Source organism: Bactrocera latifrons, unplaced genomic scaffold, assembly GCF_001853355.1.
Source record: "Bactrocera latifrons isolate USDA-ARS-PBARC rearing strain unplaced genomic scaffold, ASM185335v1 scaffold_1, whole genome shotgun sequence".
Classification (NCBI taxonomy): Eukaryota; Metazoa; Arthropoda; class Insecta; order Diptera; family Tephritidae; genus Bactrocera; species Bactrocera latifrons.
Genome location: NW_017534407.1, coordinates 331589 through 358661, shown reverse-complemented (window position 1 = coordinate 358661; position 27073 = coordinate 331589). Strand labels below are relative to the sequence as shown.

At 35.7% G+C, this 27073-nt stretch overlaps 1 protein-coding gene across 1 annotated transcript in view; it reads right to left on the bottom strand.

The window, feature by feature from the left end:
* Positions 1-27073, bottom strand: part of LOC108978883 (four and a half LIM domains protein 2) — a 212841-nt gene that overhangs the window by 125782 nt on the left and 59986 nt on the right. The window contains exon 3 of the mRNA XM_018949421.1: positions 15774-15859. Coding sequence (XP_018804966.1) covers positions 15774-15859 — 86 coding nt within the window. The remainder of the gene's footprint in view (positions 1-15773; positions 15860-27073) is intronic.

Below are 27073 nucleotides of genomic sequence, written 5' to 3'. Positions count from 1 at the left end.
AACAAAACTATAATACTCTCTTTAGCAACTTTGTTGCGAGAGTATAAAAATCTGTTGAGAACTCGCATCAGACCCCATTTAACTAAAATTGCAAGTTGCAATAGTATAAAATGTTCGGTTATATCCGAATGTAGCTCTTCCTTATTCGTTATATTTAAAAAATGATGAACAAAAGTTTTACGAACATTCGTGGAAGCTATTCTATTCACCCACAGCAAAACAGTATTAAACACGTGACCCAATTCTTTTTACCAAATATTTATACAAACACGTACTATGTATTTATTTAGCCTTCAGCTAAAATAAGTGTCTCGCATTTGCCTAATTAATTCCACAATCTCAATGCCTCTTAATGGCTTCAATAGGATTAGCAGTGGACACGGGCCACACGAACAGCCTTCGAAATCAAAACACCCAGCGATTTTAGTAAAGAAAGGCGCTTGTGACAGGGTGGCTTTTACACTCGTATCTGTTGCCGCACCCAATGGGCACATTTCCATGCACTTGACTCTTGCTTTTAACTGGGCACATGCATGATACGCCTACTTTTAAGAGCAGCCGTAAAACTATTTCTGCTATTTCTGCTTTGTTTGACTCATCACGTTTTGACTTTTTTAGATTTATTTCTTCTGCAATACACAGGTATTGTGAACATATATATATATGCATATGCATGTGTGCCTTTTGTATATTCAATTCTTTTCCATTGCTTTACTTTTGAAAAACTTCTTACGTTTTTATTTTCGAGCTTATGTCGCTTATGAGTTGATGAGTTTTCAGATCGGCATAATACCCGTTGGTTGAGCCGCAAATTTGCGTATAATTAACAGTTAATTAACAACAACTACACAGAAGCATACGTAGTTTAAATTGTATTCTCTTTGCATGTTCACGTGTTTTGAATATTGAAAAACTTAGAGAGAACTACAGTTAATCGAGTGGCCCTCTCAACAAATTTGTGATCGGCTCAAAGTTCTTTGTCGATTTAGGAGGGTCTTTACGATAAATTTTATAGTAGTTCAAAGTACACAACGTTCTAAGATGCGTAACGGAGACCCGTATTAGGATTGACCATTTAAGCTAACTTCAACCTAACTTAAACTTTTTTTAAATTAAATTGAGGAAATATGTCAAGATGTGGAAGTGAAGTTATTGCGTTGTAAGTCTCAGTATGTTTGTGTTATCGGTGCGAAAATGAGCTTCGAACAAAGAGCCAACATTAAACGTTTTCAAATTGGTCGAGAGGTCATAAATGACGATCAGCCGAAGTCATCATTGAAATTCATGGAAACAGATTTGAACATCTCCAAAACATCGATTTATCGCATTTTGACCGAACATTTGGGCTTACGATAGGTGTGTGCACGCTTTGTTCCGCCCAAATTATCTGACGACCAAAAACGCCGTCTCATCGATCGACACTTGTGACCGATTATTTTACCAAAAATCACATTTTAACCATTAACCACTCCCCGTATTCACCTGATATGGCACCGTAATTTAACCAATTAAAACAGAAGATTTCTATACATTTTTTTATGTTTAAATCTAAATACACAAACAAAATCTTCCGCAAAACCTTTCTCTCAAAAACTCATAACGCCGACTCATCGATGCTGTCATCGTCCATGTCACTATACCATCTAATAGGACGATGATGATGAGTGACTTGTAGAAATTGGTAACTTGTGAAATTTGGTCATTATTCATAGAGAGAGGAATTTACTTTTCGATTGCCTAACCAGTCTGAAGTAACACCATTGGATTTCGAAGCTGACATAGTTGTTGATGTTAATACTGGTTCCAAGATAGACGAAGACCATACTTCGAAGTTATGACTAACGAGAGCCAAGTCGAGAATGCGGTGACTGTGTGTTTGATGACAGGAGAAATTTTATTTTAACCTCGGTCTAAATGAGATATAGTGTATGTGATACAAACCCAAGTCAAAGCATTATTTAATATTACGAGTACAGTAACAACCAAAGGTTGAGAAATCACAATTTATACAGTAAAAAGTCAATCTTTAGTTTAAAAATTGTTATATAACTCTAATCAATTTTCTTACATAAGGTACATAAGAGCATAGTTTATTCAGTTTTAGTTTTACGACATATCCTAATCAGAAACAGATGGTCTGAATTTCATTAAGAGACCACACGGATTGACTAATATAAAAGGTATAAAGTGAAGCGGATGTTTGAATATCCGTATATTAGGTATATAGGGATAAGGGATAGTATTGTAGTGATCCATTCTGTTTAAGCAAGAGGATAAATTGTTACTACAATGAGATTTTTTCTGAATTTTTATTAATATTCCTTACATCGCTTAGAGATTCGGTATAAAACTTACCGCAAGTTCGAAGATATTTATGTTAGGTATATGAGGGCTATTATTCCGATTTTACCAATTTTGCCAATTTTCGCACAAGCACATGCTGACACCAAAAATATATTATCCCAGAGGTTCAATAGAGGGCCTCACTGATTGCAACTGATATGTGTTCGGTGCAGGTTTGTTATATTGGAAGTAGGCATGCTTATCATCCAATTGAGATATTTTATACAGTGTCCATTGTACTGAAACTAACGATTTCTAAGCCATCGCTTAGTTTCATGCATATAAATTACTTCTCTTGTGTACTTTTTGCTGATGTCAATGACTCTATGTTAACGGTTTAGAAGGTCAATGATATTTTTGTTTGTTAGCCAAGTCCACAACCTTTGTTTACAGTTAGACAAGTCAACAACCTTTGCTTAGATTTGAGATCAGTGACCCTTTTGCTTACTTTACGAAGTCTAGAAACTTTTTGTTTACAATTTTCCGAGATCAATACATTTTTGTTTACATTTTAGAAGGTCAATGAACCGTTTGTTTACATTTAGCCAAGTCCACAACCTTTGCAACCTTCAAGAAGAGCGTTATAACTGCCGCTGAGACATGAGTTTAATATGCAAATAAGTCAACAATCATCGGAAGAGAACCCATTTTCAGTCGATCGACATTCGAAACGGAGTTGAAGGCCATCGCAAAAAGTGTTTCGAGGACTGGAAAAATTGTTGGCATAAGTATAATAGCAAGTGGGCATTACTTTGAAGGCGACCAAATAAATATTGATGAATAATTAAATATTTTACGTTTTATTTACAATTTTTGGGTACTTTTTTTGTCACACTGTATAATAGGAATAGGAATGTTTGTGTTAAAGAAATTCTTTTCAGCAAATTTGATTGAGTTAGCTTGAGCGGTTTGGAAGATATTTGTGGAACATTTAACCATTTAGGGGGTGAGCCATGCCCACTTTCAAAAAAAAAAAAAATGTTATTCCAATGGTGCCCTTTCTACTTAGATACTCTGTCCGCCATATCTATCCCGGTTAGATTTAAGTGATGCAAACATCCTTAGCAACATATTGCGAGTGTATGCAAATGTATTTTTTAGATGGTTATTGATGACAAACAGCGATTGAAAATTAGATAGGTTGCAAAATCATATTCCAGATATACACGGCAAATTAGACAGGCAAAGTAATATAATATCGAATGACAAAATTAAAAAATGGCTTACTACTAATCACCATCATTCATTTACTTTTGCTTTTAGAAAATGCATAAGCAACACGCTAGATTATTTTTAATCATGGCATTTCATGTAAAGCAAAATCTTGGCGATGACACTCAACTATAGCAAATCTACCTAAGTGGGCGTACACTCACTGCTTGGAATTAGAATGTGCTAAATCGCACGCACGCACGCCATTCAAARAATAAAAGCAAGTCTGGAAAATTAGAAGGCGGATGAGCAGCTTTTAGCAGAAATTTGTAAATTTAGCAGACGCTTTTCATCAAAAAGAGGCATTTGCTCGCCTTAGAGGCAGACAAACGCGGATGAATTAGAAGAATTAGAACCAAAACCGCACCCATTACCTCAACCGCGAAATCGGCACTCCTATAAGGTAATTCACCCCTCGGCTCACATGCAAAGCGAGATCGTCAACATTCGGTACACCACTTCACATGCTAGTCGCATGCACTATTTCCTTAAACAGCCAGAACCACTCACCGCCAACCATGCACAAGAAGCAGTATGCAAAGCGAGCGGGACCCACAACTTCCTCCACAATGCCACTTCAAAGTACGAACATATTCGCATATTCGTATATACTCGTGCGAGCGCGTAAGCAAATGAATCGCCTGTAGACTAAAAATAGCCACCGACAGTGGAGCTATCAATTTGATAAGTGTCAATGTCAGCGAAGTCGGCAAACTCAACGCAATGTCGGAAATTTCAAGCACGGGCGCGCACTTGGCCGTGCACAATAACACGGGGCCCAATGTTAACACTCCTTCGAAAAAGTATACAACGCAGTGTGAATTGCGAAATACATGTCTGCGGCTAACATATGGATAGGTGCATGTGTGATGTGGACGTGCAACGCATTGCAAATTCGGTCATAGAATTCCATTCGGTGTTGTTGCTTTACAATTTAAAAAGTCTTGTTTACGTTGATGTATAACACTTAGCGCAATCTAAATGTGTTCCAATTGTTTTTTTGATAACTTTCATATGAAAACGAAAGGAAGAGTTCATAGTTGAGCGAAAGTCAGGACTTCATGACCCATACTGCTCTTCGAATTCTTCTACATAAATTGACTATAAAACTTGATAAGCGGCTTTGATCGCTTAGGTGACTTTGGCTGACTTGCCATACCAATATAGTGTAGGTATATATTCTTCTTTTCCATTATTAAATAATATTATTTCGGAGCTGCTGGCTCTAGCAAAAGCCGCCATATCGACGAACAAAGACCAAACTCTACAAGTGACTCGAAATTCCCATCCTGCTGTATGGTGTAGGGGCATGGACGATGACAACACGTAATGAGTTGACGTTATGAGTATCCGAGAGAAAGGTTCTGCGAAAGATTTATGGTCTTTTGTGCATCGGCGAATACCGCAATCGATGGAACGAGTTATACAACGACATTGACATAGTTCTATCAATTAAGAGACAGCGGCTACCCTGACTAGGTCATGTCGTCCGAGTGAGTGACGAAAACACTCCAGCTCTGAGAGTATTCGGCGCAGTGGAAAGACTAGGGAGAGAAGAATTTGGCTACACTTTGAATCCCAAATTGGCACCGAAGAGCGAAAAGGAAAAACCACTGTTGTAAATTTCGCTATAGCCATGTAAGCGAAGCCTACCCCAATACAGAAGAATAAGTCCTTAGTCATTGGGTTGGCATATTTTGGCCATAGTTGCTTCGCTATCTTTCATTTGGTTATATATTTCCATATATACTGAGCTATTTGTTCAGGTTATGAATTGAACTTCCTCTTGATCGTTCCTAACAATCACGATATTATCCCTGCCTCGGATTGCTCTAGAGAGCCTATTGACTGACCTCAACAAATTATACCCAGATCCCAATTAAATCATCTTTCTTTGAGGAAAAATCGGCTTTTAAGTTGAAGTGGTGTAATAGCTCAAAAAAAATTTTCAATATTAAACATTTTAACTATACGAAAATGTGTAAGCATGTCTTCTCCTTCACGTACTACATATTGAAATATGTCAAATATCAATCAGCTGTTCATCACAAAATCCGACTTGCTTTGTTTCTTTTCCTTTCTGGCAGACAACGAAAACATTTCAAGAATCACTCTTGCAAACGACAAAGGAACACAAATGTAAACAAACGGTAAAACAACAGAACTTAGCAAGAAAAGCACAAAACACTATTTTTGATGAATATGTCATATCAAAGCTTAAAAATTAAATATCGAAGCATGAAGTAAATTTCTCGCTAGGAGCATTTCAGCTAAATCAAACAAATAAAAATAACCAAAGAAGGAAAAGTTGTAAGCACCACAAAAAATGATAAATTAATTGATATAAAGAAATTAGATCTCTGCAGAAATTTCAAAATATCGTTTTTCTTAAGGTACACTACTTCTACCAACAATATTTAATTGAAAGAATAATGCAGCAAGCAATTTCCTCTAAAATGGAAACTACTTTTTCTCGTCGGGCATATAATAAATACTTTGCAAAAAAAAAAATAGCTATTATCTAATTCAAATGCAAATGTATACATTACTTTACCTTTTCTGAATAAATAATTCTATTCAATTCGAATTACTGTATTTAGCTTAATTCACTTTTGTGCCTGTCCGGCCATGATGACTAACATTTGAGTGCCGTCAGATAAGGCAACTTCTTTCCACTGTGACAAAAAAGTACCCGGATACTGTAAACTCAAAATATTTAATTATTCATCAATATTTATTTTTGTCTCACCGGATGTAATGAACTTATGCCAACGATTTTTCCAGTCCTCGAGCTCTCTTGCCATCTCTCTAAAACTTGCCTCACGATTTTCAAGCACCATATCCTTCACTTTTTTAATATTTTCGATGGTCGTCAAGAACGAGAAGGCTTTGTACCACTTGTCGGCTTGTGTTTTTGATAAAACTCAATCACAGTAAGCCTTACCCAACATTCGCAACGATTCCGCAGACAAATACAAAATTTGAAACAATTTCTTTGTTCGATATTCTTATTCATTGTAAAAAAACGCACTACTGAGGTGCCAACTAAAGCAACTGTTCTAAACAAACTGTTTGACAGTACATACCTGTATTTGACATAATAATTAAGGAGAAAAATATCTTAGCAAATATCTTTGAAATATCATTTACCTGGGAAAATTAAGTACAATTTTCGGGTTCTTTTTTGTCACAATATATAACGAACCATTTTTTAAAAGTGGTTGAAGGATCAGTTTTTCTTAACATGTAAAATAATTTTCAAGTTTCTTGAACACCTATTTTATAATAGTATATTTTTCTTGGTTTACACTGTTAAAGTCGATCGTTTTCTCAAAATGTTGCAACAAGAGTACAATAGTTTTGTTCACCTAATGGTTGTTTTGTTACACCTAAAACTAATTGAGATAGATATAGGGTTATATATAAATATATATATTCACCAAATGAATACATCCAAACATTAAATTTCACAGTCACGATGTTATTTAAGAGCTTCATAGGAGGCGGTGTGAAAAGTCGACAATGGGCATGACACCGCTTACATTTAAATGGAATCAAATTGGGATGTATAACAAAACTGGTAATATTATTTCATTGATTAAATGGGCGACATGAGATAACAACCAGTGAGAATAAATCACGTTATCGAAATGAAATTTTTCATAAATATAGATTTTGGGTATTCCATCTCATGTCCAAATATTGTCGAATTCGGAATGTGTAAGCTCTTGCGGCTATGGCCGACTTTTTACCGAAAATATCAGTCAATCTATAAGATGTGTATAATATTGAAACACGAAAAGAACATTTGTATAACAATATCGGGTCAGTTCATTCCCTAGCCCACATATACCCAATATAACATATTTAAAATTTCGCTTAATTCCGCATATGTCAGTCAATATGTAAGAAAATTAAGTAAAGTTATAAGATTGGATATAATAATGTTTAATAATAATAATAATACCCAACGATTACCCTCCTCCCGCCCAACCGACGCGAAGGGCGCAATCCGCGAGTCATAAAAGTAAAGGGAGTTTTAAGCGTTGCGGTCCTAAGCTGCTCAGCTACAGAAACAAAAATTTCAACAGCCAAAACTAAGAATTAGATTAAAGTTTATAATTTTTAAATTTTACTTGTTAAGAGTAGATAAAATAATGTTTTTAATGATAAAGAGTGAATCTGTTAGATCAATTGTGCTGGAATGAGAATTGAAATCGTGAATGGTTCGTTTAACTCGAAATTTGTTGTAGAAAATTTTAAAAGCAAAGGTTTAAACTGACTGTTATAATTGCTTCAAAAAGTTTAGGTATTGCAGACAACTTTGCTATTCCCCTATAGTTTTCAATAGATGACCTAAATCCACTCTTATGCAAAGGAATTACAAATGACTTTTTCCATATGGATGGAAATAAGCCTTGCATAAGAGATGAATTAAATAGTTTTGTTAGGGGTTGGTATATATAGTTGGCACATTTCTTAAGAAAGCACGAGGGAATCATATCCTGGCCGTAATTGCATGATTGTTCTAATATATTTAACTGATATAAGACGTCTGCTTCGGAAATGGTAGGTGCATTAATGACAGAAATCGGACATAACTTGTGCTGATGCAGAACATTTTTTGGAAATTTTAGAGAGTAATTGGACTTGAAGAATTCAGCGAACATATTAGAAATTCTGTGATTGTCACTGGACATACTAGACTTATATTTCATAGCGGACGGAAAATTAGAAATCCTGCGTTTGGAGTTGACGAAACCATAGAACAATTTTGGACTACGTATAATATTATTTTTTACTTAATATGTGAAATCAACAAATCTTCCAGCGGATTTTATGTTGTTGGAATTATCTTCATAAAATTGCATAGAAACATGTTCTCGAGTATACTTGAGTAATGTCAAAAGTTAATGCAATCATTCCAGACTTTCCTCAAACCCCAATATACCCTATATAGTGATATTTGACTATACCTGACTTAAGTGGATAAGGTTTCTTAAAAAAGAATTGGCTTAACGCTGAATATGAAAGAAATTAGTCTTAGTTCTTAAGCTTCCATAGGTCATTTGACTTAAGTAGGTAGATTTAAATATAAATATCTGGAATACGAAACAAAATGTTATACGTAGGTTGTCTTTTTCATTTTCGGATTTGGATACCTCACTGGCATTTTTGATACATACTAAGTATGACATGCGATCGCTATTCCTGTTGTTTAGAGTAACCTAAAATATTCATATCGGCTTAAAAAACAAGAATTAAATCGCGTCCATTTTTGCTCGATAATTTTTTTACAACATTCGAAGTGAAATAACTCAGCAACAGTGTATCGATGTATTTAACTAAATTTATGGCAATGAAGCTCAATCAAGGAGCGGTATTTATCTAGGGTAGATTCAAACGAGGTCGAAGGCCACTCCAAGACAAAATTCATGAAGGTTCTCCAAGATCAGTTATTTTACTGAAAACTATTGGTGCTGTGTGCAAACTGATATTGCAAGGTCGTGATGTGACCCACAAGTATCGTGAGATTGCGACAACTATGTGCATTAGTGAGACTAGCATACTGTATAAACATTTGACTGTAAAAACGTTCACTTTGGATCCCAAACAATTTGTCAATCGTTCATATTCATGAGTTCTTGGAAAAGTCTTTAAACATACATCAAGCGCGTTAAATTGTTCGCCAGTCATTCTTATTTAAAATTCGCTTTTCTAGTATTGCAATAAATGCCGCTAATTGGCCATAAAAGGTGTCCCGTTTGCCTACAAATGTTGTTATTTATAAAGGAAAACAGACAATAAATATTGCACACGTTTAATTAATGTCTTTCAGAATTGCAATATGAAAATTAAAAATTAAAACAGAATTGTAAGAAATTATTTATGGCGTCTGCACGATCAGCAGACGTTTTATGTTTAAAACAAAGAAATGGAAAATGTTTCATTCAAATGCGCAAGATATAGACATAGTATTTCAATTTGTGCAGCGTATGCGCATATAGAATCGCCGCTGTATATATGTATGAAATATGTTCACATAAATAATTGTAAACAATTTTGACCAACAGTTCGAAAGACAACGAATTCGTATGCTGAATGTTTCTGCTTCCTATGAGTTAATGAGTTGTTGAGTAATTTAATTGCGTAAATGTCAATTTGAAATTTTGATGTTATTCGTACAGCAACAATATTCGTAATAAATAAGTTATAGTATTTAAGTAAATGTAGATGCTGCAAATTTATTTCTAATTACTCTTAAATAAAAACATTCAAATCAAATTAAAATTTAATTCAGCAAAACCTGTGAGGTAATTTTAAATTAAATTAGCGATTTTAACAGATTTCAAAGCTTGTCTAACACTTTCCGCCTCCTTACTAAAGTGTTTACAGTATTTTAACTAATTGGTGATTTTATTGATTGATGGCAAATTTTAGATTTTATTTTATTTTGATTAGCAAACATCCGAATGCAAAAACCTCTATTCGCATTGCACACAAAAACATGCTATAAAATAATATAATTAACCGAAATGTGGATTATTTTTAGATTACATTTCTTTATTGCTCAAATAATTTGAGATAAATAATAATTAGCGTTCCAATTAATTTTGAGGTGCTACAAATATTTTTTACGAATATCGCAATATATGTACCTATATAGGTGCTTTCTTAGGTAAACAACTTAAAAAAACACCAAATGTTCAGTCAAAATGCGTTAAATTGATGTTTTGGAGATGTTCAATTCTATTTTCATGAATTTCAGCGATGATTTTGGCTGATTTTTGATGAATTCACGCACAGTTTCGATGGAATTTCCGGTGATCACGGATTTTGAATGGCCCACATGTTGATCGTCATTTATGTCCCCACGACCACTTTGAAAACTAATACCGTAAACAGGTCTCTTTGAACATGTTTGATTGTGCGAATTCAGATCTCACATTCATGGAGAGCATTATAACTGCCGATAAGACAAGGGTTTATGAGTATGGCATGCAAACAAGTCAGTAATCATCAGAATGGGGGGAAAAAATCAGCCAAAACTAAAAAGCATGCCAAAGCCGTTCAAAAATCGAGGTGATGCTTATTGTTTTTTTTTTCGATATGTGTACTAAACCACACATCATGAATTTGTTCGGGAAGGACAGACGGTCAATAATTTGCCCGTAATGACCCGTTTGTGTGAGATTCGTCGAAAAATGCCGGAATTGTAGAAGAACAAATCATGGATAGAAATGAATTTTGCAGTGCGACCTATGGTCTATTGTGGCTTCTGCTTTATCACATAAGGTCATAAAGGTTCAGCACTCTGATGTGATCACTGTCCATGTAGATGGATCTAAGGCTCAAAGCGCTTCTAGAAATTCGTGGGCAATCTAGAATCAGGTGTTCAGGATTATCTGGTTCTATGTCGCAAAACCGGCAGTCTGCACAAGAAGCTACGCTCATGTTGGACAATTGTTTCTTGAGCCTACAGTATCCAGTATAGAGCACGACAAGGAGACGGAATATATCTTGGAGAGGTTGTTGTTCATATCTCTAAGCCTAGCTAGGTTGTAGCATCCCAAAAGCAACTTAGCGTGGCTTATTGCTGTTGCCTGCTGCAAGTGACGTTCTCTCCCCACTCTCTCCTTCGTACGGAGAAATTATTTTATGTGTGTGTTGTTCTGCAAAATGATAGAGGAAGCAGACTTCCTATAAACTTTTCCACTACGTTGGAAAAATTAGTTGGAGAAGGAACTGGCTCCACCTGATATCTCGAATTGAGACTAAAAAGCGAAAAGGGGAAACGACTGACGTGCTGTTAACTCGGCAATAACCGCGTAAGCGCTAGTAAAGAAGAAGAACTGCAAGCAAAACTGTTTCATAAAACGATCTGCCACGCAATTTCATAGAGGTATGTATATTTCTAAAACACTTTTTAACTGCATTAGTCATATTGTGTGTGCGCGTATTTAACGCCAGAGTTGTTTCCAATGAAAATTGGAATATTTTAAAAACGAAAATACGATTATATCAAAATTCTTCATATTTTTCAATAACATTACAGTTATTTTTATAAGCCGCATTGGGCAAATGAACTTTTACTATTTCCATTCCATTAAATCGCGCTACGGATGAATGGCAATTTTAAAACAACAGGTATTTATTTTATTTAACGTTTTAGGTAAATTTTTTTCATATTTTTTCTTCAATTATTTTTCATTTATTTCGCTCTCTTTCGCAATTCCAAACACACGTGCAATTATAGCGCTAAAATAAATAAATATTATGAACACCCACAGGTAAATATGTAAATACCTGTATTTACTCACCCATACCGCGTGTGTATATGTGGTATTCGCCATTGATTTGCATGTGCGACGGCAAGACAAGCGATAAATTTAAATTAGCAATGATTTCTAGCTTGGATACGTATACGCCATGTGCACCAGACCCATTACTAATTGTACGACTAGCCGTATAATTATTGACGCGGTTTTTATTTGTTGCCGCTTCCAACTGCACACAGTCATATCTACACACACACACGCACGCGTGCATGTGGCGAACCGCAGCGCTGCTGAGCTGCTACTTGATTTACTCAAATTCATGTCAGATATAATTCAGAGGAATGATAAATACCGAACGTGAAGGCAGCTAAATTTAGTTTTCATTAGTTGTGGCAACGTGAAAAATACTACTTTCATACGTGGGTTATAATATATAACCAATACTATTTCGCATGCAATTAAAAATATTTTTCTATGCGTAGAAGCAAATTTATTCGCCAATCTGAGTTATTGGAGAATTTAATGCTTGCTTATGCGTATTTAGAAAATTTAGTTATTTCCTTTCACAAAAAGTAAAATCTGCTCCACTTAGAGTTCTTTGGGCGAATAAAACCTTCGGAATTCATTCAGAGTACTCTCGCAAAGTTGTTTGATAAAGGATTTTTAAAGTGGGTATGATAAAACACTATTCAATTTAAAGATACACATGATCAGCGTGAGGACCTGAGTCGCTTAGTCATTTGCGTTTGTTTAGCTAAAACGTACCAATAATAAAATCCTATATACCTAAAATAAAGATTTTCGAACTTTCGACTTTTGACTTTATACCGCAAAATTTCGAACAATATGCGAGTTATCTCAGTAAAAATGAAGCGGAACGTGTTTTACTGATAACAGTATATCTTTGTGCCTAAAATGGATAAAACTGGACGAAAACTTACCCCAGCCCCCAAAACCAAACATATGACATCCGGTTGACTTTACTCCATATGATTGTTAAGGGTATGTGAGGGTACCTTAATGAATCTCAGAGAACATTTTATTAGTATGTGGTATGTAGTATGGAGATAGAAGATAGATAAAATCAGGTTGATACAACTCCCAACTCCCACTTACTACAAATGCATAATAATTTTCGATTTGCCGATAGTCTGTTTGACGTTTTGTACCTTACGGTATTTCCCTGGCTTTAATTCCTACAAATTGCAAGAGCATAAAATGTTCGGTTGCACCCGCACTTAGCTCTTTCTTACTTGTTATAGGTAATTTGCTTAATAAAAACAAACACAAAACATACATACGTAATTTAAATTATAAATATTGAATTGAGGCATCAAGTAATTGGCCTAAGTATACTGACTCATACGATTATAATATAATACCGAGCAATTAACAGCGGCATCTGTCGTTGCACACACGCCAAGCGGCGGAAGCTTTTACATAGAAAGCTTTACAGTGGTGGCTAAATGTAAATATTGCTAAGCATATCGTAAACAAAATTTGTTCGCTATTCAAATGTTTAATAACGCTTTCTTCTTAAACTATGAATAACCTTTTTTCAAAAGTTATTTGAACTAGAGAGAAGTAATAAAAAACAAATTAGCAGAAAATGATGCCTAGAGGAACCAAGCGCCGTGATATGCATACTCGTATGTAAAGTGTGAAACTGAACATTTCGACAGCAATTTCTAGATTTCTTCTCAGTTTGGCTTTTCTTCTTTACTGGCGTAGACATTACTTATGCAGTTATAGCCGAATTAACAACAGCGCGCCAGTCGTTTCTTCTCTCCGAAATTTTCGGAAAGCCAAGTCCTCATATATTGGGTAGTCGAAAAAGTAATTTCGTATTTTGTCAATAAACATTATTGCAGTCGTACAACTCCAGTTCCACCAATGACATTGTGTTGGAAAGGTGAGATTTAAGTTTCATTTAGCAAAAAAAAAATTAAATTCGGGGAAGTTGAAAAAAAGTTACAGCTGTTCAAAAACGACTGATAATTATGAAGAAATTCGCTTTATTTTAAAATTTTTTTTTATAAAAAAGAGACCAAGCCACCATTGAAATTTGTGAAATTTACGGAAACGATGCTACATATATCAGTTCGCGTAGCACAACAATGGTTAGCTCGCTTCCGTTCTGGAAATTTCGAAAATTCGATTTACACTGAACTGTTACACTAATGGAATAATGTCGCTAGCGGAAAATTGGAAAAAATGGTCGATCAAAATGGTACATATTTGTTTATTTATTTATTATTAWAAATAAAAACAAAAAATTGTTGAACGGCTCGGAGAAGTCCTTCTCAATCCTGACCGAGATTTTAGTGTTGCCCAACGTCAACGGGGATACCAAGTTCAGACATAGCGGCGTAGAAATAAATAAAAAAAAAATGTATTTAGTAATCATAAAATCGACGAAGATGGATCTTCCGCTCACGGGTTTTTTCCAAAGTATGGCGCATGATGATAGTCTGGTCGGTGGTAGATATCAAGATTCAATCAGTTTTTTAACGATGTGCTTCAGTCTTTTCATCACATATCTTGCAAAGAAGCTGATACATGCGCCTTGTCATATCTTCACTACCGCATTTAAATAGCTCGGCCGGTAATCCATCGTCTGCTGCTAAAAAGGCACTGTTCAGTGTGCTCTAAAGACAGTGGGAATCATTGATTCATATTTCTTCAAGAATAGCGCCATTCAAAATTTTACAGTCTGTAAAGATCACTATAGAACCACATTTAATGCTTTCATGCTTGAATGAATTTTGATTGTTGTTTGGTTCGAATAAGACGGTGCTGCCTGTCATACGTCAGCCAACAAATCACTTTTGATTTTAAGGAAAAATTTTAGTGAGCAGGTTTCTTGCCTCTCTGGTATGTGATGTAGCCTCAAAGATCGGGCGATTTAGCACCGCTGGACTTTTTCTGTCAGTTTATATGAATTCGCTTGTTTACGCTTATCAGCCCGAGACGATGTACGTCTTCGAAGAGAATATGTTTAACCTTTCGGCTGCAATATATTCTAGTCAGCCCGAAATCATGTTCAAAACATAATGACAAACCCTTATCTTTATAAATAATAAGGCTAAATTCTGGGCCATAACCTTTCTTTTTGTACACCACATACATATCTAACAAAAAGACACCCGTTATAAGTCAACCAGCAATAAGTAACTCCTTTGTTTTTGACATATGTTCATGCTCTTAAATTAATCATAAAGCATTGCTGCGACCTTTACACATTAAAATTTTGTAATCTCTAAAATATCTCCCTTGTCAACGAAGCACCTCATCTACAAAGGTATTCTACACCCTCCGCAAAGCAGAGGCCGCAAAATTTTACTTTCATATTTATGTGCCCCTTTTTTAGTTAAGCTGTGAAGATTTTGGTATTTAATAGTGCAAGTGCTCTTCAAAACCAGCTGCTGAGGCAGTAACCATTTTCTCATGAAAAGAAGGGGTATAACATTTATGATGTTCTTCCTGATGCTCACGAACATCTGAATTACACACTATATATATACATAAGGTTATATTTGATTGTGAGTGAGTGCGTCAGCTTATGAAGTCGCAACTTTTAAATACCTTCTTTGTAAGTGTTGTGGGCAATATTTAATTATTCACGTCAATTGAGTGTTGGCATAAATTAAGTTATGGAAACACTCAGTTTAGGCGAAACGTTACAGGCTCTTACTCGAATGTGACAAGTGTGTACGTATGTATATGTGCGCAGGAGTAAGTGAAATACTCGTCTATGAATATGCAGGCTAGTGTGGGAGACTAATGAACAGGGCAAAGTGAACGCAAGTAATTCTATTACATTTAGTTTGCATAAACAGAACTCACTCAGTGCCACTCAGTATCTGCATGTGTGTGTGTGTGTGTGTGTGTAAAAAGTCTTAAAGCACTATAAATATATTTGCATGTTGTTGCGCTTACCTCCAATCGTGCGCTGCAAAGCCGGGACAATTTGTTTTGCATTGTTCGCAGCGTACACCGTCGTCCACCTCTCGTATAACAACCCCCTGCAAAATGAAAAAAGAGAAAGTAAAATTATGTGATAAATTATTTTTAAACTACAATAAAGAATGCAATTAAAGATGTATGATTTTCCGAATATTTGAATTCAAACGCTAATGATGTAGCAGAACTCCTATAACTAGTCCTTTATACAAGTAAGAACTTCGAAAACTTAAGGGGTTACATGGGTTTACCCGGGTAAAAAACAGCCTTTTTTCAACCATTTTTTTCTGAAATAAAAATTTAAATATTTTGTAAGAATTTTTGATTGTAACAAAAATTCACTATTAACAAAGAAATTCTGAAATTTTAGGAAAATTAAATTCGGCCATTGCGACGCCATTTTCGGTGACACCTCTGTGTGGACAGAGGAAAACCAAAACTGAAAATTGGTTTTTTGGCAGACAATTTTACAAACAATTGAAAATTTCAGTGAAAATTTCAAGACATTATTTTCAAATAGTTGTATAGGAAAAACTCCTTTCTGCAAATCTTTCAAAGTTGTATCTCAAAGACCTGTGCAAAATTTTATGCGATTTGATTCGTTCCCGGAAATCTTGCCAAACGACTTCAAAAACTCAGTTCCGAGTAAAACGTGTTTAGAGACGGCGCACAAGGCTGTATCTCCGAAACTAATACTAATAAGACAATAAAAAATTCGATTTTTTGAAACCTGTAAACCTATTTAACCCCTTAATCCTATAATCAAGTAAGAACCCCGATAACTTAAGTCAGATCAGATAAAGGACCGCTCTAACAACGATTAAACACATGTTTAAGCAAAGGTGCAACAGGTGCACTACTTTACAGTTACGGGACGTAAATTAAATCGAAATACTTAGTTTCTTTATAGTAAGCATTTTTAAGTCTCAATGGCGTTCGTTAGATACATCCACTATAGTGCGAAGAACTTTTTCAAAGGGAAGGGCAATTGAAAAGTCTTTGGTTTCAACATAGTTTTACTCAAGGATGATACACTGATTACAGCGATCCTACAACTTTTCGATACCATTTCTCTACGACGATTTGTCCTTGACTTTAAAATAGGCCACAGTTTTGACGATTACCTCTTCGTTGGACAAAAATTTCTTCCTAGCGCGAATACTTTTGAGACTGGAAAATAAGAAATAGTCGCTGGATACCAAATACCGAGAATACTACGGTGAATGCGAAAGCATTTCGAAGCACAATTCATGGATTTTTGCCATTGTTTTCACTGACATGTGACACGGTGCAATGCCATGGTGAGACAGCACTTCCTTTTTCTTCAAATTCGGCCGTTTTTCGGCAGTTTCATCCTTCAAACGGTCTAATGCTTAGTAATAGTCGCCATTGGTGGTCTTTTCCTTTTTCAAGATAGTCAATAACAATTACCCCATGCACATTCCAAAATACGGACGCCATAATGCTGCCATCCGTGGCGGTTTTCCACGCTTTGGAGGGGTCTCATCGTTTGCAGTCCATTCAGATGACTGTCATCAAGCCAAATTTTGCTAACTGTACTTTTTCCCTTCAAAAAGTTTTCCAGTATGCCAGTATTCCATTTGATGAAGCACGGTTCTGGAGCCGTTAATTGTGTTTCCAGTTTCCGGTAGGCGACAGTAGAATTGTCACAGCAGTGTAGTGTCATCCGCATATGTTGCCGTAATTGTAGATACAGAGTAAATCAATGAAAAGGCAGCCATACAAAGAATGTAGAACCCAGGTGCAAGAACGCTGTATTGAGGTACACCAGCGCGTATGAGTCTCATCTCCGATTCAGCATCACGACACTTGAGATAGAAAATCCGACTATGCAAGAATGACTTAAGCACCACGTAATAAGACATACTTTTATATTCGTGCAACATGTTGCTACAGAGTATAATAGTTTTATTCACTTAACGTTCACCTAAAACTAATCGCTATAGGGTTACGTATATGACCAGGAGGACGTGAAAAGTTGCAATCCGTCCGTCCGCCCATACAAGCTGTAACATGAGGATATAATATATAGGAGAAATCGAGTCAGTGCCACACCGACAAACGTTATTAAAAGTATAAAGTTTGAAAAAGTGCGCGTGACCCCGCCCTAGGTTGAATGTACATAACTCCTAGACTACAATAACCAAATTCTTCTAGGAAGTTTTACCAACAGCGTGAAAATGGATGAAATCGGATGACAACTCTGCTCACTCCCCATTTAATGATACTCTTAAAAACGACTAAAAATGCGATAAATCAAAAATTACTTACTCCAGAGAGATTAAATTTTACGCTCGAAATGGTATGAAAGAACTTTATACCAAGTCATTGCAGAACCTGCTGGACCGATGTCAACCAAATTAGGTACATAACATTCACAAACCACGCCTACTGTCCATATAGCACAATTTTCTTTGCTTCTTTCACCTTCCGATATACAAATCAAGAAGCAATTAATATGTCGAAATAAAACATCCTCCTTCATGGCGTGTCGGTGTGACCAAAATAGGTTGAATCGCTTAGCTCCCATATACTTAATACAAACATTTTCGAACTTCTAGCTGACTTTACACCGCATATATCGGAAAATATATGAGTTATATCAATGAAAATGAGAGAGAGAGTTTCTACTGATGACAGTGTATATCCGTGTCTACAACGGATAAAATTGGACGAAAACTTGGCCTAGCCTTCATATAAAAAACATATGTAAAATATTCAGGTGACTTTACTATATATTGGAGATTAGGTATGAGGTACCTTAATGAAATCCAGAGAACATTTAGTTGGTATGTAGCATATTCATGGTATATACTAGGCAAACTTAGATAAAATCGGCTCTACATTACCTTCGACTCCCATATATTATACTACATTCAACGTGCTTTCCAAAGTAAACAAGACTAAAAGAAAACAGAAAAATGATTTTTTCGGCAAAATCAATTTATTTTATTCAAAACAGTCTCCTTCTGCTTCAATACAGTTTTTTGCATGATTCAAAAGCATTTCGTTGGCCGGAATGGCCGCCAGTATGCCGGAGCAAGCATTTTGAAAGACCTTTACGTCTGCATAACGCTTTCCTTTCATGGGCAAATACATTTTTCCCGAAAAGGAAGAAGTCGCACGGTGCCACATCAGGTGAATACGGGGTGTGGTTAATGGTTCAAATGTGATTTTTGGTCAAATAATTTTAATGTAGGATTCTGAGCAATTTTGGTCGTCTGTCAATTTTTGCAGAACAAACCGTGTACACACCTTTCGTTAGCCCAAAAGTGCGGCCAAAATGTCATAAATCAATGATGAATCAGATGTTCAATTCCATTTCCATCAATTTCAATGAAGATTTCGGCTGCTTTTTGATGAATTCACGCGCAGTTTCGATGGAATTTCCGGTGATCACGGATTTTAATTGGCCCACATGTTGATCGTCATTTATGTCCTCACGACCACTTTGAAAACGTTTGAACCGCTCGTGCACTCTGCTACGAGATGGGCAATCATCGTCATAAACTTGTCTCATCAATTGAAAACTTTCTGTAAAAGTTTTACCAATTTTAAAATTTAATGTTGGCTCCTTGTTCGAAGCTCATTTTCGCACCCATAACACAAACATACTGACACTTAAAATGGAATAACTTCACTTCCAATCAATGAAGTATCATGAATTTCACTGGGCATACGGTAAAGATAGCAGATTCTAACGCACCAGTCGACATATAGATCAAAAAGTCCTGTTTACTTTGGAACCTACTTTGTATGTCGTTTTTCTAATAAACCGTATGTCGGTCAGTGTAAGAGTTATATATAAATATTGCTTGGATACCGAACCTCTGGTTGACGTTTGCACTTTAAGGTATTTCCCTGGCTTTTATTGGTGCAAGTTGCAGGAGTATAAAATGTTCGGTAGCTTCCGAACTCACTTATTAATATTGTTGTTAAATCCTAAATTCTTCTGATTTTGAGTTAAAATTATGCGCGCTCTGAGCTTTTGATAGTAGCCGGACTCAAATTAATTGAGCTAACTATATAATTTTGTATATACCTAAATAGTTCGATTAATTTTAGGAGAGTAAACAAATCCCTTATTTCTAGAGGTGTTTAAATTTAAACCAACAAGTCATATGAGTGACCGGATTTCATTGTAAAAGACTTGATAGTATTGGCGATTTTATTTCTATTAAAAAATTTTGCCTGTTATCTGGTTTTTCAACACGCACAGAAAAGACTTATGACTAAATCCACACTCAGAAAATTTAAAAATATCAATTTGCTGCCCTGTGACACAAACATTATTTATGCTTTTTTCAAGCTTCTATGGTAAAGAAATTACTATCACGTGTGTCGAAAAACTCTGTCGGGCAGAATGCAAGTATTATATAACTAAATACTATGCGATATGATTAATTAATGCGGCATGCAGTTACAACGAAAACAATGCATGAAACGAAACCGATTGTGACACCAACTGCAGCAGAAAATTGCAACAACACTGAGCAATGATTTCACAATTCACAAATATAATCACATACTAGTGCACATTCCTGTGCATTGAAAACATTTTTTTTTTTTGTATTTTTTTTTTTTTTTTTTGTTGGAGCATACACCTCGCTTTTTATAGCTGCTGATGCTGTTCTAGTAACAATGAAATCCCACGTTGACAATTCTGGCACATTTTGCAGCTGCCACATCCTGTCGCCAAGTCCGACCAAGCGACCTTCCTCAACTAGTGCATTTATTTTGTGTTAATATGCCAACGCTTTTACTTAACCACATGCATACATGCTTACACATACATATATACAAACATATCCACTTATGTATGTGGCATGAATATTATTTGCTCGTTGAGCTTTGGTTTTATTTCTCGTTTGCGGCTGAAACCCGTCCAAAAACATACTCGTTGCTCGTTGTTGATATTGGTTACTTTCAGCCGCCTGACAGTCTGTCCGAACTTTACAAAAGCGTATGTTTCATGCAAGTTTTGTGATCTAAATTCAGCTTTTGTTCAAATGTCGTCCGTTATGTGCCCGTTTGCCTACTTATTTGTTCATATGTATTTATCTAAGCATGGCTGGTTCTGTCTGTATGTGCTTATGTGTGCACATAGCAGAAGAAAGAATTTAAAGAAACCAGAAATGGTATATTTTTTCAGTTCAGAAAAGTTTCGAAACTGAGCTTATTTATAAGTGAGTATGTTGGAAAACGATCGTTAAATTCTAACTAGAAATATTTTTGTTACACTTACGAGAATCGACTGCGCCTGCTTATACGAGGTACGGACATATTCATTACTAATATATTAAAAAACATTGATGGGAAATATATTTCACTATTTTATGCAAGAAAACACACTAAATAACCATGAACTAAACAGAAGACTACACTAAAAAATATAACAATTTCGCACTAAATTTTCACTAGTGATGTGGGAACTCTAAGGGAGCTGTTGGAATTGCATAAGTTTGAAGAAGAGTGTTGCCACTAAAAAGTGATTAAGGGGGTATTCTGCTCTAGAAATCAAATTTTTGGCAGTTTTTTCATTTTATTTAAAAAAAACCAAAAATATTTTTACTATCCATTTTTTTTATAGTGTTTTTATTGATATCTAAAGAATACAGAAAAAAAAGTTTACAAAAAAATACTAAAAATTTAAATAATTAGAGGGGGGGGAGGGGGTTGAGAGACAGGTGTAAAAAAATGGCGCATCCTGGTAGCATTGATCCTGACTCTCCTGGTAGTCTGAAAAAAAAAAATATATAAAGAAATTCTTAAACAGTAAGGATGCTGTTATAGTCACTATTTCAGAGAGCACGAATTTTTTTTTTTTTTTTTTTTTTGAAAAATGGCGACTGCCTGAAAATAAAAAACATTTTTTACGATTTTTTTTTTAATTACTGATTTTTTTTAAATATTAAAAACAAAGGATTAAGGGTTATCTAAAGATCGGATGTATAGAACTTGAGATAATGCCGGTACCGTGTGGCAAAAAGTCGTTTCGAGAAAAACGCGTTTATAAAAGTGAGTCTACCTACCTACCGTTCTAGGTACTGCGTCACTAAAGTAACCGTAGCTCTTAAAATAATTTTAACTTTTAAAAATCCTTTGGAGGATATGTTCTTAAGGGTCTAAACTTTAAATATATGAAAAAAACTGAATTTTTCAAAATTCTAGAGCAGAAGACCCCCTTTAATGATATTTTTAAAAAAATTTGTTTCAGTTTAATAAATATTTCGAAGTAAATAAATGATTAGTGTACACAATTCTCAATGATTTTTATGATAATTATGATGTTATTTTATGATTGCTTAATTAAGGTATAAACTAACTTATCAGCTACCGCCGATATCGGATCACAAACCAATCAAGGTCAAGTTCTTGTATGAAAACTTTAATGGTTATGAAAGGTATTGCAGCTTCCGTGCCGCTTTTATTGTCTGTAAGACAGGTTGGATAAGGAGCAGATATTCACCATGCGCCGAATTTTGGAAAAGAACCACGAAAAGAAGAGGGTCCACACACACCCACCCTTCGTCGATTTCAAAGCTTCTTTTGACAGCATCTTTTGACAGCACGAAAAGGAGCTGCCTCTATGGCGCTATATTTGAACTTAGTATCCACGCAAAACTAAACTGACGTTGAGCAATACCAAAAGCTCCGTCAGGATCAGGAAGGAACTCTCCGAGTAAATCAATATCAAATCAGATTTCAGACAGGACGTGAGACTTTTTCAATATACCTCTGGGGAAAATAATTCGAGCTGCAGAACTAAATAGGGAAGGTACCATCTTCTATAACAGTTTACAGATACTGGCGTACGCTGGTAATATTGATATAGTTGGCCTTCAGAATTAATAAGAAAAGCGAAGCAAATGGGTCTGGTAGTGAACAAAGACAAGACGAAATATATCCTGTCTTCAATCAAACAATCGTCGCACTCGCGACTTGGCTCTTACGTCACTGTTGAAGACATAACTTCGAATCGTACGAAATTATAGTCTATCTTGGAACCAGAATTTACACCAACAACAACGTCAGACTCGACGTCCAACGGAGAAAAATTCTTGCCAACAGGTACTACTTCGGACTGAGCAGGCAATCATCTCTCGACGAACAAAAACCAAACTTTACAAGTCGCTCATCAGCCCCGTCCTAATATATGGTGAAGAGGCATAGACGATGACAACATCTGATTAGTCAGCGCTAAGAGTTTTCGAGAAAAAGGTTCTGCGGAAGATTTATGGTCGTTTGCGCATTGGCAACGGCGAATACCGCAGTCGATGGAACGATGAGCTATACGACATATACGAAACCATTGACATATGTAGTTCAAGGCGACTAAGCTGGCTAGGTCATGTCGTCCAAATGAATGAAAACGCTCTAATTCTGGGGGTATTCATTAGGGACAGCAAACGACGCCAGATTCTTTCCCGTCTTTTTGTAATTTCTCTTCAGTAAGGTTTGTCATTTCATCATGGAAAGATATGCGGTGCAACGACTCGTCGAAATTATTAAAATTTACTAACGAAATTCGGAGTCAGTGACCTCCTTTAAAAGCTAATGTAGGGTCATCATAATCGTCCGGTCAGCTCAAAAATTGAGCGTCTAGTGGAAAAATTTGTCAATTGGCTAAATTTCCTCTGGGACTACATCATGTTTATTGTCTATGCCAATAAGCCAGCGACGATTGATAAACTTCGTACCGTGACCGTGGTGGCCATGCAAAAGAAATTGAGTTCCATATATAATTAAATAAAGAATTTAATTGATATCCCAAACTATTTTTTTTTTGTTGTTTTTGTCTTATTGAAAACCAGGTTAAAATCAAAATAACGCGTTTCCTTCGAAATCAAATCTCAAATTATAAAATAAATACTTTCCACACTGGTTGGTTTTGGTCTATCTCAACTTTTCGCAATGTCGAAGTATCTCCTCTCTATCGCTGGAGTTGCAAGACTTCAGCACGGCGTTGCAGTGCTTTGGTTTAATTCGTTTCGCCTGCACGTGCAACTAGCCTTCTTACCAGCATTCTCACTTTATTGTAGAATGTTGCCGCAATTGTACTTGGTTGTAAGCAGTTTGTAAGCATGTTCTACACTGCTCTGCTGCTCGTTAGGCGCAGTGTTGTGGTTGCTATTATTTTTGTGTTGGGCTCTGACATAGCCAGCATGTGTAACATTTAAAGCTCGTGCCAAATCGATGACCCACTTTTTGGGCGTGACTCACTCACTAGCTGAGGCAAGCATGACAATGTTCTTTCAACGGGCCCTGTGAAATAAATATAGTTATGCCTATGCATACATGTATAAATGCATATATACTACATATGTACATATGTCAGGTACATATATATATACTCGTATAAAAATACACTAACACATCTATCACTGTTAATGTGCTGCTTCTGTTTGTGCCTGTTTGCCAAGTGCACTCGCAACCGTCACTGCATTTTCTTGTTGCAAAGAGCTATTAAAAATACATACAAGGCATACAAACAATAACAACCAGCAGCAAGAAACGTATGTATAAAAACATTGTTTCATAATTCAGTGCAGTTAATTGAAGTTAAAGCGTAGGCGCATGCGCCAAGTTCTTGGCGTAGCGTGGGCCCCTTTCTAAGTACTTTCACACACTTTTTTCCACACTCAAGTGGATGTTTATATGTTTAAGTGCAAAAATGTGCCTATATTTACTTGTCAGTGAAGCAACCATCTCCATTTGAAACGACGTGAGCCCTGCAGCGCACAAATCCTTCGGGCTGAGTACCTTTAACAGTTCTTCGTATATGAGTTCACGCCTACAGTAGCGAGTGGTAAATAACCAATCAAGAGTCATTTTCCCGTTCTTGTTCTTTTAGTAAAACTTTTTCACCAAGTTTCTTGCTGAGCGCACAGTTAAAGTTAATGAACTGGTCCGGCTATTGATCTTTTTTAAAAGAGAACCAAAAGCTATAATACCCTTCACAGGTGTAATACTCAAAAAATTAAGTGGTATAAAAAGACTTTTATCTTGCTTTTGATCAGTGAAAATGGCAGTTATATACTATAATAATCCGATTTAAACGATATATTCGCCTCGTCGGCAGCTATGCTCTAGTAATTCGTCATCGTCGGTAGCGAGAAATAAGCAGCTTCGTGAGAAGAGAATATGTGCAAAGTTTAAAGCGATATCTTAAAAGCTGAGAGACTAGTTCGACCCGTCTTGCTATATGGTACAAATGCATGATAATGACAACAATTAAAGAGTCGGTTTGGCAACAGCAAATATCGCAGTCGATGGAACGATGAGCTGTATGAGATGTACGACGTCATTAACATAGTTCAGCAAATCAAGAGACAGCGGGAGGGTCTCCACTCCGTTTCAAAGATCAGGTGGAAAAGGACCTTACTTAAACTTGAAATGTCCAATCGCATATATACAAACAAATTAACGTACATGGCGAAATATATTTTATAGTGTGTCCGTACAACATTACTCAAGAAATTTCTAATTCTAAATTTAAGAAAATACTTTAAAAGTTGTCGTTATCTTGCAATATTTGCAGCGTTGAAATTTTATTGCCTTCAACTGTATCGAAATGTTTGATTGCAAAGGCATCTTATTCGACAAGAAAGAGTAGTTTAAGGCAAAATTTCAAACGTTATTATCCACTTTTTACCAACATAAAATTACAGCACGAAAAAAAGTAAAAAATGCCAATGTTATTCGTTCTTCACTGGAGACGGCAGATTTTTTTTTTTTTCATGAGATGAAATAAATTTCAATTTAAGAATTAGCAATTCAATCTTTGTTAGAAAAAGTACCCAATTTTACGTCTTTTTGACATGGGGATACATTGTTATTAGGAAGAGACTATCTCCGAATTTCAATAACAGACATCACAAATTGATTATGTTCGGGAAAAAGTCATCCATACGCACTGTGGTCKTGAACGTAACTATAATGTCCGATATCTATCTATCCATATCTTTTGTTTCAATTTACAGACAAATTTGGCAGATTTTTCATGTCGTCTTCTCCGTGCCACAATCATATGCTCTTTCAATCATATCTCATTCTTTCATATAAGTATTTCTACCATTGATCTTAGTACTTTCATTCAGAATCAAACGGGTCTTTTAATTAAATAACCTTAGCAACAACACAGCTTAAAACTCGTTTGATTAAATTTAAATATTCATCACTCGTACTTATAAATTCAGCTAATTTTTGAGTCATGACCTACTTTTTTCAGATTACCTATGTTAATGGAAAAGGTTAATACTAACTAGATTTTATTAGAATATGCCAAGAAAAATTATACGAAGAGATAAAAAGAAATACTTACAAGCAAGGAAGCGCTAAGTTCGAATGTAACCGAACATTTTATACCCTCGCTGTTAGCAAGAATCAAAACCGATGAAATACCTTCAGTTCTTTATATTCCTTATGTTATATAGGAAGTATGTGTTGGTGGGGTCTGATTTTGCCTTTTTCACAATTGGGGAGCACAAATCGTCAGATATAAAATGTCCCGTAAATGTGGGCGATGTCACACTCATTGTCATATTTTGATACCGGATTCTATAGGGTCCATTTGTACAATTTAAGTTGCAAAACATAATTTACCTGCCGTGGATATTTATTGAGTTATCGTACTTTTAGTAGTTTTCAAAATAACCGCCATTTCTGGAGTGGCCAGGGTTATTATCCGATTGCATAAAGTTTCACACTATCGGAGGGACTCGTTTTACCAAAAAAAATCGTATTTCCGTCCGATTCCACCCATCTGTAAAACCATGGTACCAATGAATATCTACTACTGTGGGCAAATACTTGTAAGAATTTTTAATTTAAATTTGGCGCGAAAACCCATACTCGAAATATTTTTCCCCCAGGTTGGTATGACTGTCAGTGACATCAGTGCCAATTATTACATTAAAATAATCGTTAGTGTTTTGTATACGCTTGTCTTTCTGAAGTACATGAAGTGCAGTCGGCGATTTTTACGATGAGTGAAATTATTCAACAAAAAAGTCCCATTTAAATTTGTATGCGAAATCGAATTTCCGGGGCCGAAACATTCAAAATGTTCAAGAAAGCTTTCGGTATTAATTCTATGTCGCGAGCGAGTATTTTTGATACAAATTATTCAATGAGGCTCGAACCACGTACAGCACCGCCATCAACATCAACTGATGATCAACACCCCAATAAAATAAAGGAGTTGGTGCCTGAGAATTGCCGATTAACAGTAACGGTAGGATCAGTGAAAACCA